General features: G+C 38.0%; 1 protein-coding gene across 2 annotated transcripts in view; it reads right to left on the reverse strand.

Annotated features, from left to right (window-relative positions):
• LManII (Lysosomal alpha-mannosidase II) overlaps nucleotides 1-12,500 on the reverse strand; it is a 670,847-nt gene that overhangs the window by 104,440 nt on the left and 553,907 nt on the right. For both annotated transcript variants that reach the window (XM_076202638.1, XM_076202637.1), the window contains exon 16: nucleotides 10,015-10,115. In XM_076202638.1, the coding sequence (XP_076058753.1) occupies nucleotides 10,015-10,115 (101 nt within the window). The remainder of the gene's footprint in view (nucleotides 1-10,014; nucleotides 10,116-12,500) is intronic.

Below are 12,500 nucleotides of genomic sequence, written 5' to 3' on the forward strand. Positions count from 1 at the left end.
CTATATTTCTATCTGTCTGTCAGTTTGTCTGCCTATCTTTCCGCTTGTCTGTGCGTTTGCTTGTTTGTTTGTTTGTATGTGTGTATGTGTGTGTGTTTACGTGTGTGAGTGTGTATGTATGTGTGTGTGTGTGTGTGTGTGTGTGAGTGTGTGTGTGTGTGTGTGCGTGTGTGTGTGTGTGTGTGTGTGTGTGTGTGTGTGTGTGTGTGTGTGTGTGTGTGTGTGTGTGTGTGTGTGTGTGTGTGTGTGTGTGTGTGTGTGTGTGTGTGTGTGTGTTTGAGTGCGTGTGAATATCATAACCAAATTATTTTGCCACTAATATATACCTGTCCGATTCCTAACATTGCCGGTGACTGCTAGCTGCCTCAGCTGTTCATATGCATAAAACAAAGATGACTGTCCCGCCATGACTAAGCATATGCTGGTGTAAGGTCCTTAATCATGGACCAAAAATCCTCACTAGCTTCCTCTCCTACTGTTCTACTGTGTAGTGTATGTGGAAGCCATGAAAATGTTTTCCACAGAGCGAGGGGTCGAACTCGGGCATTCCTTGTTCCGAGGCTGGAACGTTACCCACTGCTCCACGCGGGGTCCATTGCTTCTCTAAATCATATTGATCGTTTAACAAGTGTCCCTCTACGCCGAAAAAAGTCGTCTGGCGTTAGAAGAAAATCTCATATTCTTTCCCCTGTCTCACTTAGAGTTCCTTTAACCCAAACAGAATCGTCTGACATTAGCCATAACAAAACAAACACATCACCGGTTTGATACAATGGATAGGATTGGAAAATGGCGTAAATATAGATAAAAATTGATATATCAAATATAGTCACTTCAAGTTTCTTGTCTTTCAGTTTGAGTCTTGAATACGAAATTCATCATCTTGTGGGACTATATGGTTGCAAATGTTCACATGGTCGGTGAAATGGCAAATGGACTTCAATACTTCAAAGTGCAGCGTGTTAAACGTAGGGCTACACAACCCCGCAAGCAGGTATAACTTAGATAGCACGTTTTCAGAGAAAACTGAGTGCAAGAGAGACTTGGGAGTTCTAGTGAGTCCTGACCTTAAATCCAGGAAACTGTACTAACGCCAGGAATAAAGCTAACAGAGCATTAGGTTTCATTGCTAGGATGGTTACGAATAGAAGTGCAGAGGTAATTATCAAACTCTATCTAGCGTTAGTTAGACCCATCCTTGACTATGCGGTACATTTTTGGTCTCCATCCTATAAAAAGGACATCAATTCACTAGAATCAGTATAGAGGAGAATGACCAAAATGATGCATGGAATAAAAAATTTACCATACGAGGAGAGGCTTAAGCACCTTAACTTGCACTCTCATAGAGGTGTTCAGGTGGGTCAAAGGGTTTAACAAGGGTGACGCAAACAAGGTCATCATATTAAGACAGCAGGGCAGAAAGGACGAGATCGGCGAGAAACGGGGTAAGGAAAGTGAAGTATATAAGCTGTGAATATTTTTTTAGCGTACACTCTGAGGAAGTCCTCGAAAGGACGAAACGTTAGTAATAAAGCTCCTACGTTTTTTTTTTTTTTTAAATATAGGCAAGAACTGGTTTACTAATTGGGTGGTCAACGAATGGAATAGACTTAGTAACCATGTAGTGAGCGTTGAAACTATCGGTCGTTTAAAGAAGCGGATAGACAGGTTTATGGATGGGAATGACAGGTGGTAATGGACATGAAACTGTAGGCTTTACTGTCTCATGCAGTTTCTTTCGGCCTTATGTTCTTATGTAAATGCCGTTCCACAATTTTCAAAATAGTGCGGCAGGGAAAACTATCTCTTTTTGATGTTCCACTGTGAAAGGGTCAAGTTTGACAAACTCATCATTGTCTTCTATTTACAATTAATTGATAGATCAAAGTTAGTAATGCCACTGACTTTGATCCTCAATTGTTCTGCAAAACCTTGACCAACACCAGAAATAATAACCTCATCTCACTCATTAAGATACGTTGTTTTCAATATCTAGACAAAAAACTATACGTGTACTGACACTGCGAGTAATGTGGTCGTAGTTATCAGATTCATCGGCGCTATCATTGTCATGATAGAAACCATGAATAATCACGTGAAACAGAGCAGAAAATGTAATCACAGTCACAGTTAACCGCTTCTGCACTGACGAGATTATATGACGAGGTTTATTGATTTTTTCTGGGTAAGGACGTGCTGCCTTATGCGACTGAAGGGCTGAGCTACAGCTTGGAAGGGGTCCCGATCAAAGAAAGACCCTTTCACATTGGGGGTCTCTCCCTCATTAACATAAAATTGCCTCTCCTTCGCTGGGCCAATCTAGTAAAGCTCACTGGTGTCGAACGGGTGAATACAAACCGATCAATAAACAATGGAATGCAAACCTTGAAAAAAAAGAAAGAAAAAAATCCACTTAACCTGAATGCAGAGTCCGATTCGATCCCACACGACAGACCCCACTGAATGCCCGGTAGAGGAGACAGTTTCAGGTGCGGTTAGCCGTGTCCTGCTCTACATTTCGTTATTGAATAAAACGTCTACTAATCTGGTTTAATCTTAGCTTTGAAGACTCATTTTTGCTGATCTTGCACTTGTAACAATCAACCCCTTCCTTAACCTCCTGTTTTATCTGTGTCCAGTAGGAAAAGAATTACCCCTATCTCTGTCAACCTATTCTATACCAAAGCAAATTTATCCTTTTATCCCAACACGTATTCGATAAAAAAAAATCACAATTTATGTTAATTTTGGCTGTCGTCAGGCGATCTTATTAAGCCGAGAGCAACGAAAGGGGCCTATCTCGATTTACTATTTCAGTGTTATTCATAGACAATCTATAGATTTGATTTGGCAATTTGATTTAGCCGAAGGATGCCACCCCCCCGTCCCCAAACACACACTCGACAGCAAAAGGGTTATCGTACTATGTAACCATTACGATTAATGTTACCAACATTTCTCAGGGATTCTTTGATATATTATCAGCAAACCATTATCCCCACTAAAATATATTTTTTCCAGTGTGTTGGCCTAAATTGACAGTGCAGTTATCGGATGGCGATTTCATTCAGGTGAAAGGTTAAAAAATGACTTCGGCACTCAAGAGGCCGTTCGATCCAGAGTAGAATTTAGCAAAAGAGAACAAAAGCCTAAAGACCCATTATCCTGTTGATGGGAATAGTCGTGGTGTCCGTCTGCTTTCGTTCCCTGTTCTGTGACTTCCCCCGTTTCCGTGTGGAGAATTCTGACCCTGTTGATAGTTCCCTTAAGGGCACTACGTTCGCGTATTTTGACATCCTCTCCACCTTTTCCCTGATTACTCCTCATTCTCTTTTTACTTTTCTAGAGCTACTTAAAACTATTTTCATATCTCCTCCGTGAATAATTCTCCATTTTTCATGAAATATATCACCTTTATACCCAGATTCCAATTTCCTCTTAACTTCTGCCTCTTCATTCTTTTTCCTCCTACCTTCACTCCTCTTTGTATGTCTTTCCCGTTTTCTCTCGTACGATTCATCTACGCCAAGACACACATTACCATTACTTTCCCTTCTACTTCCTCCTTATCTTCTCTTCTTTTTTCTGATTTTTTTTCTCCCATAATTTATTCGTTTTCCATTCTAATTCTCCCTCCTTATTCTCTTCTCCTGTTTCCTGTCATATCATAATGTTTCTATTTTCATTTGTTCTTGGTTCGCTTCAAGCAATTTTTAATCTGTTTTGTCGCTTTTCGTTTTGTGTTTACTAGACATTCGTCTCCAGTTCGAGGACAAAACCTTGATTTAACTGGCCCCTGTTCTCTCGCGTTATCTTTCTCCTCCCCCCTCAATTTTTTATTTATTTTCAATTTCTCACTTCATTACTTTTGTTTTCATCTTCATTGAAAGTTCATGACCGAATCTTTTTTACCCTTCAGCAGTTTGTGATCGCTCAACTTGATAATTGACGTCTCTGTAATATTTTGTCCTTAGATCAAAATCACTTCTTGTGGCTGGGTGTCGAGTGCCTTAGACGTAACCTCACTGTTTGCGTCATTTTATTTGAACACCTGTTACATTTATATTCGATATTTCTCATACATTTTTTGTCTGAAATGTTGCCAAGATATTCATTTTTACATCTAGTGTTTCGATACTTTCCACTTTTCAGTTGGACCCGTATTTATTTTAAATTTTCATTCTCCTCTTCCGTTTTTTTCATCCACCTTTTTTTTCTTCTTCACCCTGCAACAATAATTTTGTCTGTATTGTGTTGAAATATCCTACGTGCTTGGCTGGGGCTTCTTCGGACACTCTTATTTTTCATTTTTCCGTCTACTCCTCTTTCGCCCTCTCTCTCAATTCTGCACACACACACACACACACACACACACACACACACACACACACACACACACACACACACACACACACACACACACACACACACACACACACACACACACACACACACACACACACACACACACACACACACACTCACACTCACACACACGAGGTAATAAGCTGCTCACTCAAAGAAGGAAAACTACTGGAAGACTGGAAAAATGCCAATAGCGTACCAATATATAAAGGGGGAACAAGGAAGACCCAACAAATTACAGACCGGTCTCCCTTACATGTTTAGTAGTCAAAATTTGTGAAAAAGTGATAAAAAATAGATGGACAAAACATCTAATGGAGAACAATAGACTAAATTCGAGATCATTCGGATCTAGTTACGGAAGGTCATGTGCCACAAATCTGATGTTTTTATTCAAGAATAATAGATATAATATAAGAAAGGGATGGATGGGCTAATTGTGCTTTCCTAGATTTACAAAAAGCTTTTGATAAAGTACCACACAAAAAATTATTAAGAAAACTAGAAACCATAGGAGGGATACAAGGGAAACTATTGAAATGGACGGAGGATTTCTTGCATGTAAGAAAAATGAGAATAGTGCTCAGAGATAAGAGTTCTACTTGGGAAGAAGTGATTAGTGGTGTCCCACAGGGATCAGTATTGGCTCCGATAATGTTTGCTATTCATGTAGAAGACATGGATGAGGGTGTAGAATGTTACATGAACTTCTTTGCAGATGATGCAAAACTGCCGAGGAAAGTAAGTACTGAAACAGTGAGTCGCTACAGAGAGATCTGAACTGGGATTGGGAATGGAGTCAGAAGTGGTAAATAGACTTCAACATAAAGAAATGTATCATAATGGAATTTGGAAAAAGTTAAAAAAGAATATCAGGACAATATAAAATAGGTACAAAGGAAGTAAAGAAAGTGAGTTCTGAAAAAGACCTGAGAGTAATTATCACACACAAAAAAAAAAGACTCCTGATAAGCAGATAAATAAAATTGTCGGAGAAACCTATAACTTGCTAAGATCAATAAAGGTGACCTTTGCCTACTTGGACGAAGAAAGGGTGAGGAAAATACTAGTCACATTGATAAAACCAAGACTGGAGTACGCAGCGACACTATTGACACCCAGTACTAAAAAGTATATAAAGAAAATTGAAAGAATCCAAAGATCAATTACGAAGATAGTCCCGACACTTTCAAAACTATCATATGAGGAGTAATTGTCAAAGCTGGAATTAACGACTCTGGAACAAAGAAGAGAAAGAGGTGACCTATTGACCATTTATAGAATCATGAGAAGCATGGGAGTCCTTGACAGAGAAGATTGACTAAACTGGGATAAAAGAAATGCAAGGGGATTTGAAAAGAAACTAAAAAAAAAAAAAAAAAAACAGTTGTAGAAGGAACCTGAAAAAGAACAACTTTCCACACAGAGTGGTGGACGTCTGGAACAAACTGGAAGAAACAATAGTTTGTGTAAACACCATACATAAATTTAAGAGGAAACTGCAAGATACAAAGACGGGACAACACAAGCGTAGCTCCATTTCCCGTAATATACAACTAGATAAATACACACACATTCACATTATCATTTAACCGTTCGCCTCTTCACTTCTGTTGGCAATCAAAATTAGAAAAAAAAATTGATACCAGGACAATTCAGAACCATACATTAAATCGAAGTTTTCTATATTACTTGAAAAACAGTGACTAGATTATGTAGACTATAAATTTTTCACAAAACTGTATCATGTAGCAAGAATTTACAAAAATGGTATTCTAATGAAATAGTTTATTCTTAATTCCTGTAACTGTCGTTGGCCGTTTGATAACTTTGGCAATGGCTGGGCATCGGTGTCTGAGGTTCTGTGGTCTGAGGTGTGTGTCGGTGTATTTACGCAAGGTAGTCACCTTTCAGCCGAATAACATTATCTGGCCCTAAAGCAAAAAAACCTACTGTACATCATGGTTTTAAATGTATTTTGTTTGACAAACAGTTTAGGCTACAATACTTGATGTGCACTAGGGGAAGTCAACGCACCTGCTCTCCACTTTGAAGCTTCCCTCAATTTTGACAATTACGCACTAGTTGGCAGCGTCAACAATGGAGTCTTTCTGTCAATGGAGGCCTGGGTATCATCCGCTTACATTCGCGGCGCCAATATCCAACAGCTGCGGTAGTCGATGCGTCGATCTTACAAAATCGTATTGTAACGTTGGCCATAAAGGATAAAGGTTTATTGTTTAGGGCTGTGATTGTGCGACGGCTGTGTGGTTTGTCAAAAAGACAGACCTTCAACGCTGCTATTGTTTCGCCTTGATTAGTCACGCACGTATATTCTCTTTGTATCAGTTTTACCGGATGATCACTTGTCATTAATTACTTCCTGCACTTCCAAAGTTTTAACGTGCTTTTTCAATTTAATTTTTCCATTGTAAAAACACAAAAGAGAGATGTGTTTTTATTTACGTTTTTTTTTTTCCTGAGAGTTTTGTTAAAACAAAATTAGAATTATGGAAAGACAGATGCCTAGGCTCAGAGTACGTGGAGAAAAACAAAAGAAAAACAAAACAACAACGACCTGTTTGGATGTAGAAAGGTCTCGGGAAGAAACCATTTTTGTTTTCGAAACTTAAGATTTCTTTGAAGAACAAAAACGATTAACATACACAATAAACACATTGATGTAGTATTTTCTTTGAGGACGTATAACTTATTTCGTTGGTTCCATATTAACCAAATATATACGTATATATCAAACTAATATATAAGCTAACAAACACCTAACCTTTCATTCGAACACATTTTTACAAAACAAAATAAGCTTCGAAATTATCAATATTTGGATTGTTCTTCTACTGTTAAACTTACAATGTACTCGATACTGACATCTTACCATAGAGCAAGTCTCTTGTAAATATACAAACGTTTTTTCTAAAAAGTTCCTTTAGTATGCAAAAGATGTGAGGTCTCATTTGCTAGAAAGGGATACCTTATACATGAAGTGCCTTCATTATCTTTAAAAGTTATATATATCTATCCATCGAGCTATCTATCTATCCATGTGTCCATCTATATCTCTATCCATATATCCATCCATCTACCTATCTATATATCTATCTACCTACCTACCTATCTATATATCTATCTACCTACCTACCTATGTATGTATGCATGTATGTATGTATGTATGTATGTATGTATGTATGTATGTATGTATGTATGTATGTATGTATGTATGTATGTATGTATGTATGTATGTATGTATCTATCTACCTCTCTATCTACGTATACGAAAAGGCTTCTTCTTGTATGTATGGGAGGTAGCCACCCACACCTATCCAATACCCATTTATTTATCTTTTATCTTGGCCCTTTGTGGATGAAGGACAAAAATGATCATATGTCGACATGAAGGCCTGCAATAGACCTTTAAGCTTAATATAATCTAACGAGAAAAATATACTTAGTAGGCAAAATATATCAAAACCTCTTTTGGTAGGAATAGTGTGATGTAAAAAAAAATATTGTTTAGGTACGCGTGGTGTAACGTTGAAACTATTTGTAACCTTGGTCTTAAACCTGACGCTACCAACACCACAAGGCAGGCAGAATATACTCAGAAATCTTCATCAGATTATATAAAATCTCTCTCTCTATCTCTCTCTCTCTCTCTCTCTCTCTATTTCTGTATATACATATATATATATATATATATATATATATATGTATGTATGTATGCATACACACACACACACACACACACACACACACACACACACACACACAAAACACACAACACACACACACACACACACACACACACACACACACACACACACACACACACACACACACACACACACACACACACACACACACACACACACACACACACACACATGGCGCTGTGGTTAGAGCTCTGGCCTGCCACTACGGAGGTCCGGGTTCGACTCTCGCCCGGCTGAAATAATATCAGTATCGCAGCGCTGAGGGGTGTTACTCCAACTCTCGTGGGCGGGGAGTTGGGTGTGTGTGTGTGTGCAAGGTCATAGCATTACCCATAGATCGGACTTACGAGCTCTGAGCTCTCTTCCAGGAGGGAAATAGCTATCGATCACGAGTCCAACACGTGATCCAAAGACCAAGTGAATACACACACACACACACACGCACACACAAACACACTCGTAAGTACGCCTAACCACTCTTTCATTTGCATGTGCAAACACGTATTTACTGGAAAATACTGCCATTAATGCTGAAACCATGTTCCTTTTCCCGCTTTAGTCGAGTTTAACAGATCCGTAATGGCCTAATCATTTAACAATATCTTTAGTGCGATGCACATGAGGTACAAGAGGAAGTCTGTCAAGCAAGGAAGAGAAAGTGTTAAGGTTAGGAGTGAATGGAGAGTGGATTCAAATGGGTGAGGAAATAAGGCGGCTCGAAAGAATGTTCATGTTATAAAGACTTCAAATGGCACCCCGTGGGATGTCCTGTCCTAGTATCCCTTCCTCGTCCGTTCCGAGATTTATATATAGCTTAGAGGTTGTATTCTGAGTCTTACTCGAAAAGTTTCAGCAAGTGAAATGTTGCACACCTAATAAAGGTTCATGTTATAAAGACTTCAAATGGCACCCCGTGGGATGTCCTGTCCTAGTATCCCTTCTTCATCCGTTCCGAGATGTATATATAGCTTAGAGGTTGTATTCTGAGTCTTACTCGAAAAGTTTCAGCAAGTGAAATGTTGCACACCTAATAAGGGTTCATGTTATAAAGACTTCAAATGGCACCCCGTGGGATGTCCTGTCCTAGTATCCCTTCCTCGTCCGTTCCGAGATTTATATATAGCTTAGAGGTTGTATTCTGAGTCTTACTCGAAAAGTTTCAGCAAGTGAAATGTTGCACACCTAATAAAGGTTCATGTTATAAAGACTTCAAATGGCACCCCGTGGGATGTCCTGTCCTAGTATCCCTTCTTCATCCGTTCCGAGATGTATATATAGCTTAGAGGTTGTATTCTGAGTCTTACTCGAAAAGTTTCAGCAAGTGAAATGTTGCACACCTAATAAGGGTTCCATCTATGTTATCACATCTTCCGCTAATTGTTTCTTTGTTATGAACGATCGACATATCTTTTATCTAGTTGGAGTTTTTATTAAGTCGAGGGAAATCTCCTCCGAAAGGAAGGGGTGGATGGGCATAATCCAGTTAAAGAATCGATACTTTCTGCAGCAAATTACCTATAAATGTTTAAGAGGAGGATATTATTCTAAAAAAAGCTCGCTCAATCATTCTCAAGGCTGAGTCAAAAAAACATAAACTATGTATTGCGCGAACAGACACATCTTACTCCTCCCCGTTGCTTAATTTACTTCCCTTGTTGCTTCAAATGCAAACTGACGGCAATCCATTTGCAACGCTCAATCTCTCCCATTTTCTGATACCGAACTTGGACGAAAAAATGTTTTGTCGAAAAATCCTAATGTTTGCATATGTTCTATGAGCTCTGAGAATAAAATCCTGTCTATAGCAAATTATCGTCCAGATTTTTCACAGTTCTTCGTTGTCCATTACAGAAGATAACGCGTCATGTTTAGTAAATTAGACGATGTTGATAACGTCATGTCAGGAAAGTGTACTTACGCTTTTGCATTTCTCTGCCATTTGCATCGGTGTAGAAGGTTGAATTGGTGTCGAGATCTGCCCAGACGACCCGGCTCACAACTTCCTTGCCTACACCGTCCCTACAAGAAGAAAGGAGAATGTAAAACAGTTGCTATGCGAATAAATAGAAAACAAATATTTTCTGTCATGCTTCAAAATTACGATTAATGTCATTATTCTTTACTCATAATCGAAAGCCTATTTATGAATTGATAATTGCAAAGAAGTGAGTTATTACTTATGCATACATACATACATACATACATACATACATACATACATACATACATACATACATACATACATACATACATACATACATACATACATACATACATACATACATACATACATACATACGTAAATACATACATACATACATACATACATACATACATACATACATACATACATACATACATACATACATACATACATACATACATACATACATACATACATTCATACATACATACATACATACATACATACATACATACATACATACATACATACATACATTCATACATGCATGCATGCATACATCCATGCATACATACATACATACATACATACATACATACATACATACATACATACATACATACATATATACATACATACATACATACATACATACATATATACATACATACATACATACATACATACGTAAATACATACATACATACATTCATACATGCATACATACATACATACTGTATATACACATACAGCCAAAGGCTTGCAAGACCCAATATTTTCTTTTCCTTTTCAAACCTCTATAAATATTGAAGAGCCATCAAGGACGAATTGAGTCAACTGTTCTTGTATCTCTAAAGAGATCCGAAGGAAATGATCTGTTATAAGAACATAAGAATGAAGGAGACTGCAAGAGACCATAAGACCTCCGCCAGGCAGTTCCATGTCCTTTAGCACTTTTCATTCATATCTATAAAGCTATCTAATCTCTTTAATGAAATATGATAGTGTCAGCGCCCACTTTAGACTCCTATGAACCCGCGATGAAGAAGAAGAAAATAAAAATAAATGGAAGCTAAACAAGATCTCTCGTCGACCAAACAGTGGCAAGAAAAAGTATACAGCGATTGGCTGAAGAAAAAAATACCCAGAATCGAGAAGGATCGAGAATAAAAATTATTAGTCAAACATTCCCTCCAGAGTTGTAAAAATATGGATTCATTCAATGCTAGAACACTGTATTTTTGAGGTAATTAGTATTTTGTCTTTATTACAAATAGACAAAATATACATTAACTCAAAAATTAAGTTTATCACTGATTTGTAACAGCAACTGATAATTATTAATATCAGTAGTACTATGTTTCAGAATAGGATAAGGAATACAGTATTTATAGATAATAAGCTTACAGAATATATGTTATTAGATATCTGTATCAGGTAATGAGTTCTATTTGCAAAAAAAAAAAAAAAGGAAGTAAAAAAAAAAAAAAAAAAAAAAATCAGAAATAGATAAATCCTCCCTAGATAGGGACCAAAAGGTCTACTGTCGGCATGCTCCGCCTTTGTAATCCTTTGTAAAGTAAAGTTCTTTAAAGACTATGTGGTTTATTTATGATGAACACCTTAGTATAAGGAGAGCAAATTCCCTTGTTTTTCCTTTTTGTGCAGTTGGAAGACTTCCCTTGATTTAACCTTTGTACCCCCGATGGGACATCCGATCTATTTTAATCGACATCTTTATGGTATCACCCTTTTTTCAATGTATTTCAGATTAAACGTTACCCTTTACTTGTCATTGTCGTTCCTTAATTGGTCTTTGTTTAACTGTTTTCTGATGTTTTACTATTTGTACATACACAGATCTTGTTTACCTCGTTTTAATTTCAGCTGCCTTATCAGACTTGGTACTTCTTGTTCCCGAAGTTTTCTTTCTAAAAGACACTAGGTCCGGCCTTTCTTGCCTCATTTCATCAACTAAGGATTGCGTGAGACCAAGTAATTTTTCCTCGCTTATTTCAGTCGGTTCCATAATAAAATTACTTCTCTCTGCGTATTCAACATTCTCAAGAATAGAAAAGTCTAATTTTGTTGCAGCGAAAGATTCTCTAACCTTTGCTAGTCGACCATGTTGTTCATGAATGTTTCTTTACGCGCCGACACACGCTCATGTGTGAGTGTGTGTGTGTGCGTGTGTGTGTGTATTCACTTCTTCACTTCACTTCACTTCACTTGGTCTTTTGGATCACGTGTTCGACTCGTGATCGACAGGTATTTCCCTCCTGGAAGAGAGCTCAGAGCTCGTAGGTCCGATCTATGGGTAATGCTATGACCTTTCACACACACACACCCCCAACTCCCCGCCCACGAGAGTCAGAGTAACGACCCGAAGCGCAGCTGTACCGAAATTAATTTCGGCCCTGTGTGTGTGTGTGTGTGTGTGTGTGTGTGTGTGTGTATGTGTGTGTGTGTGTGTGAGTCTG

The sequence above is a fragment of the Oratosquilla oratoria genome, chromosome 19 (genome assembly GCF_046742065.1).
Source record: "Oratosquilla oratoria isolate Oo_2021 chromosome 19, ASM4674206v1, whole genome shotgun sequence".
In the NCBI taxonomy this organism is placed as follows: Eukaryota; Metazoa; Arthropoda; class Malacostraca; order Stomatopoda; family Squillidae; genus Oratosquilla; species Oratosquilla oratoria.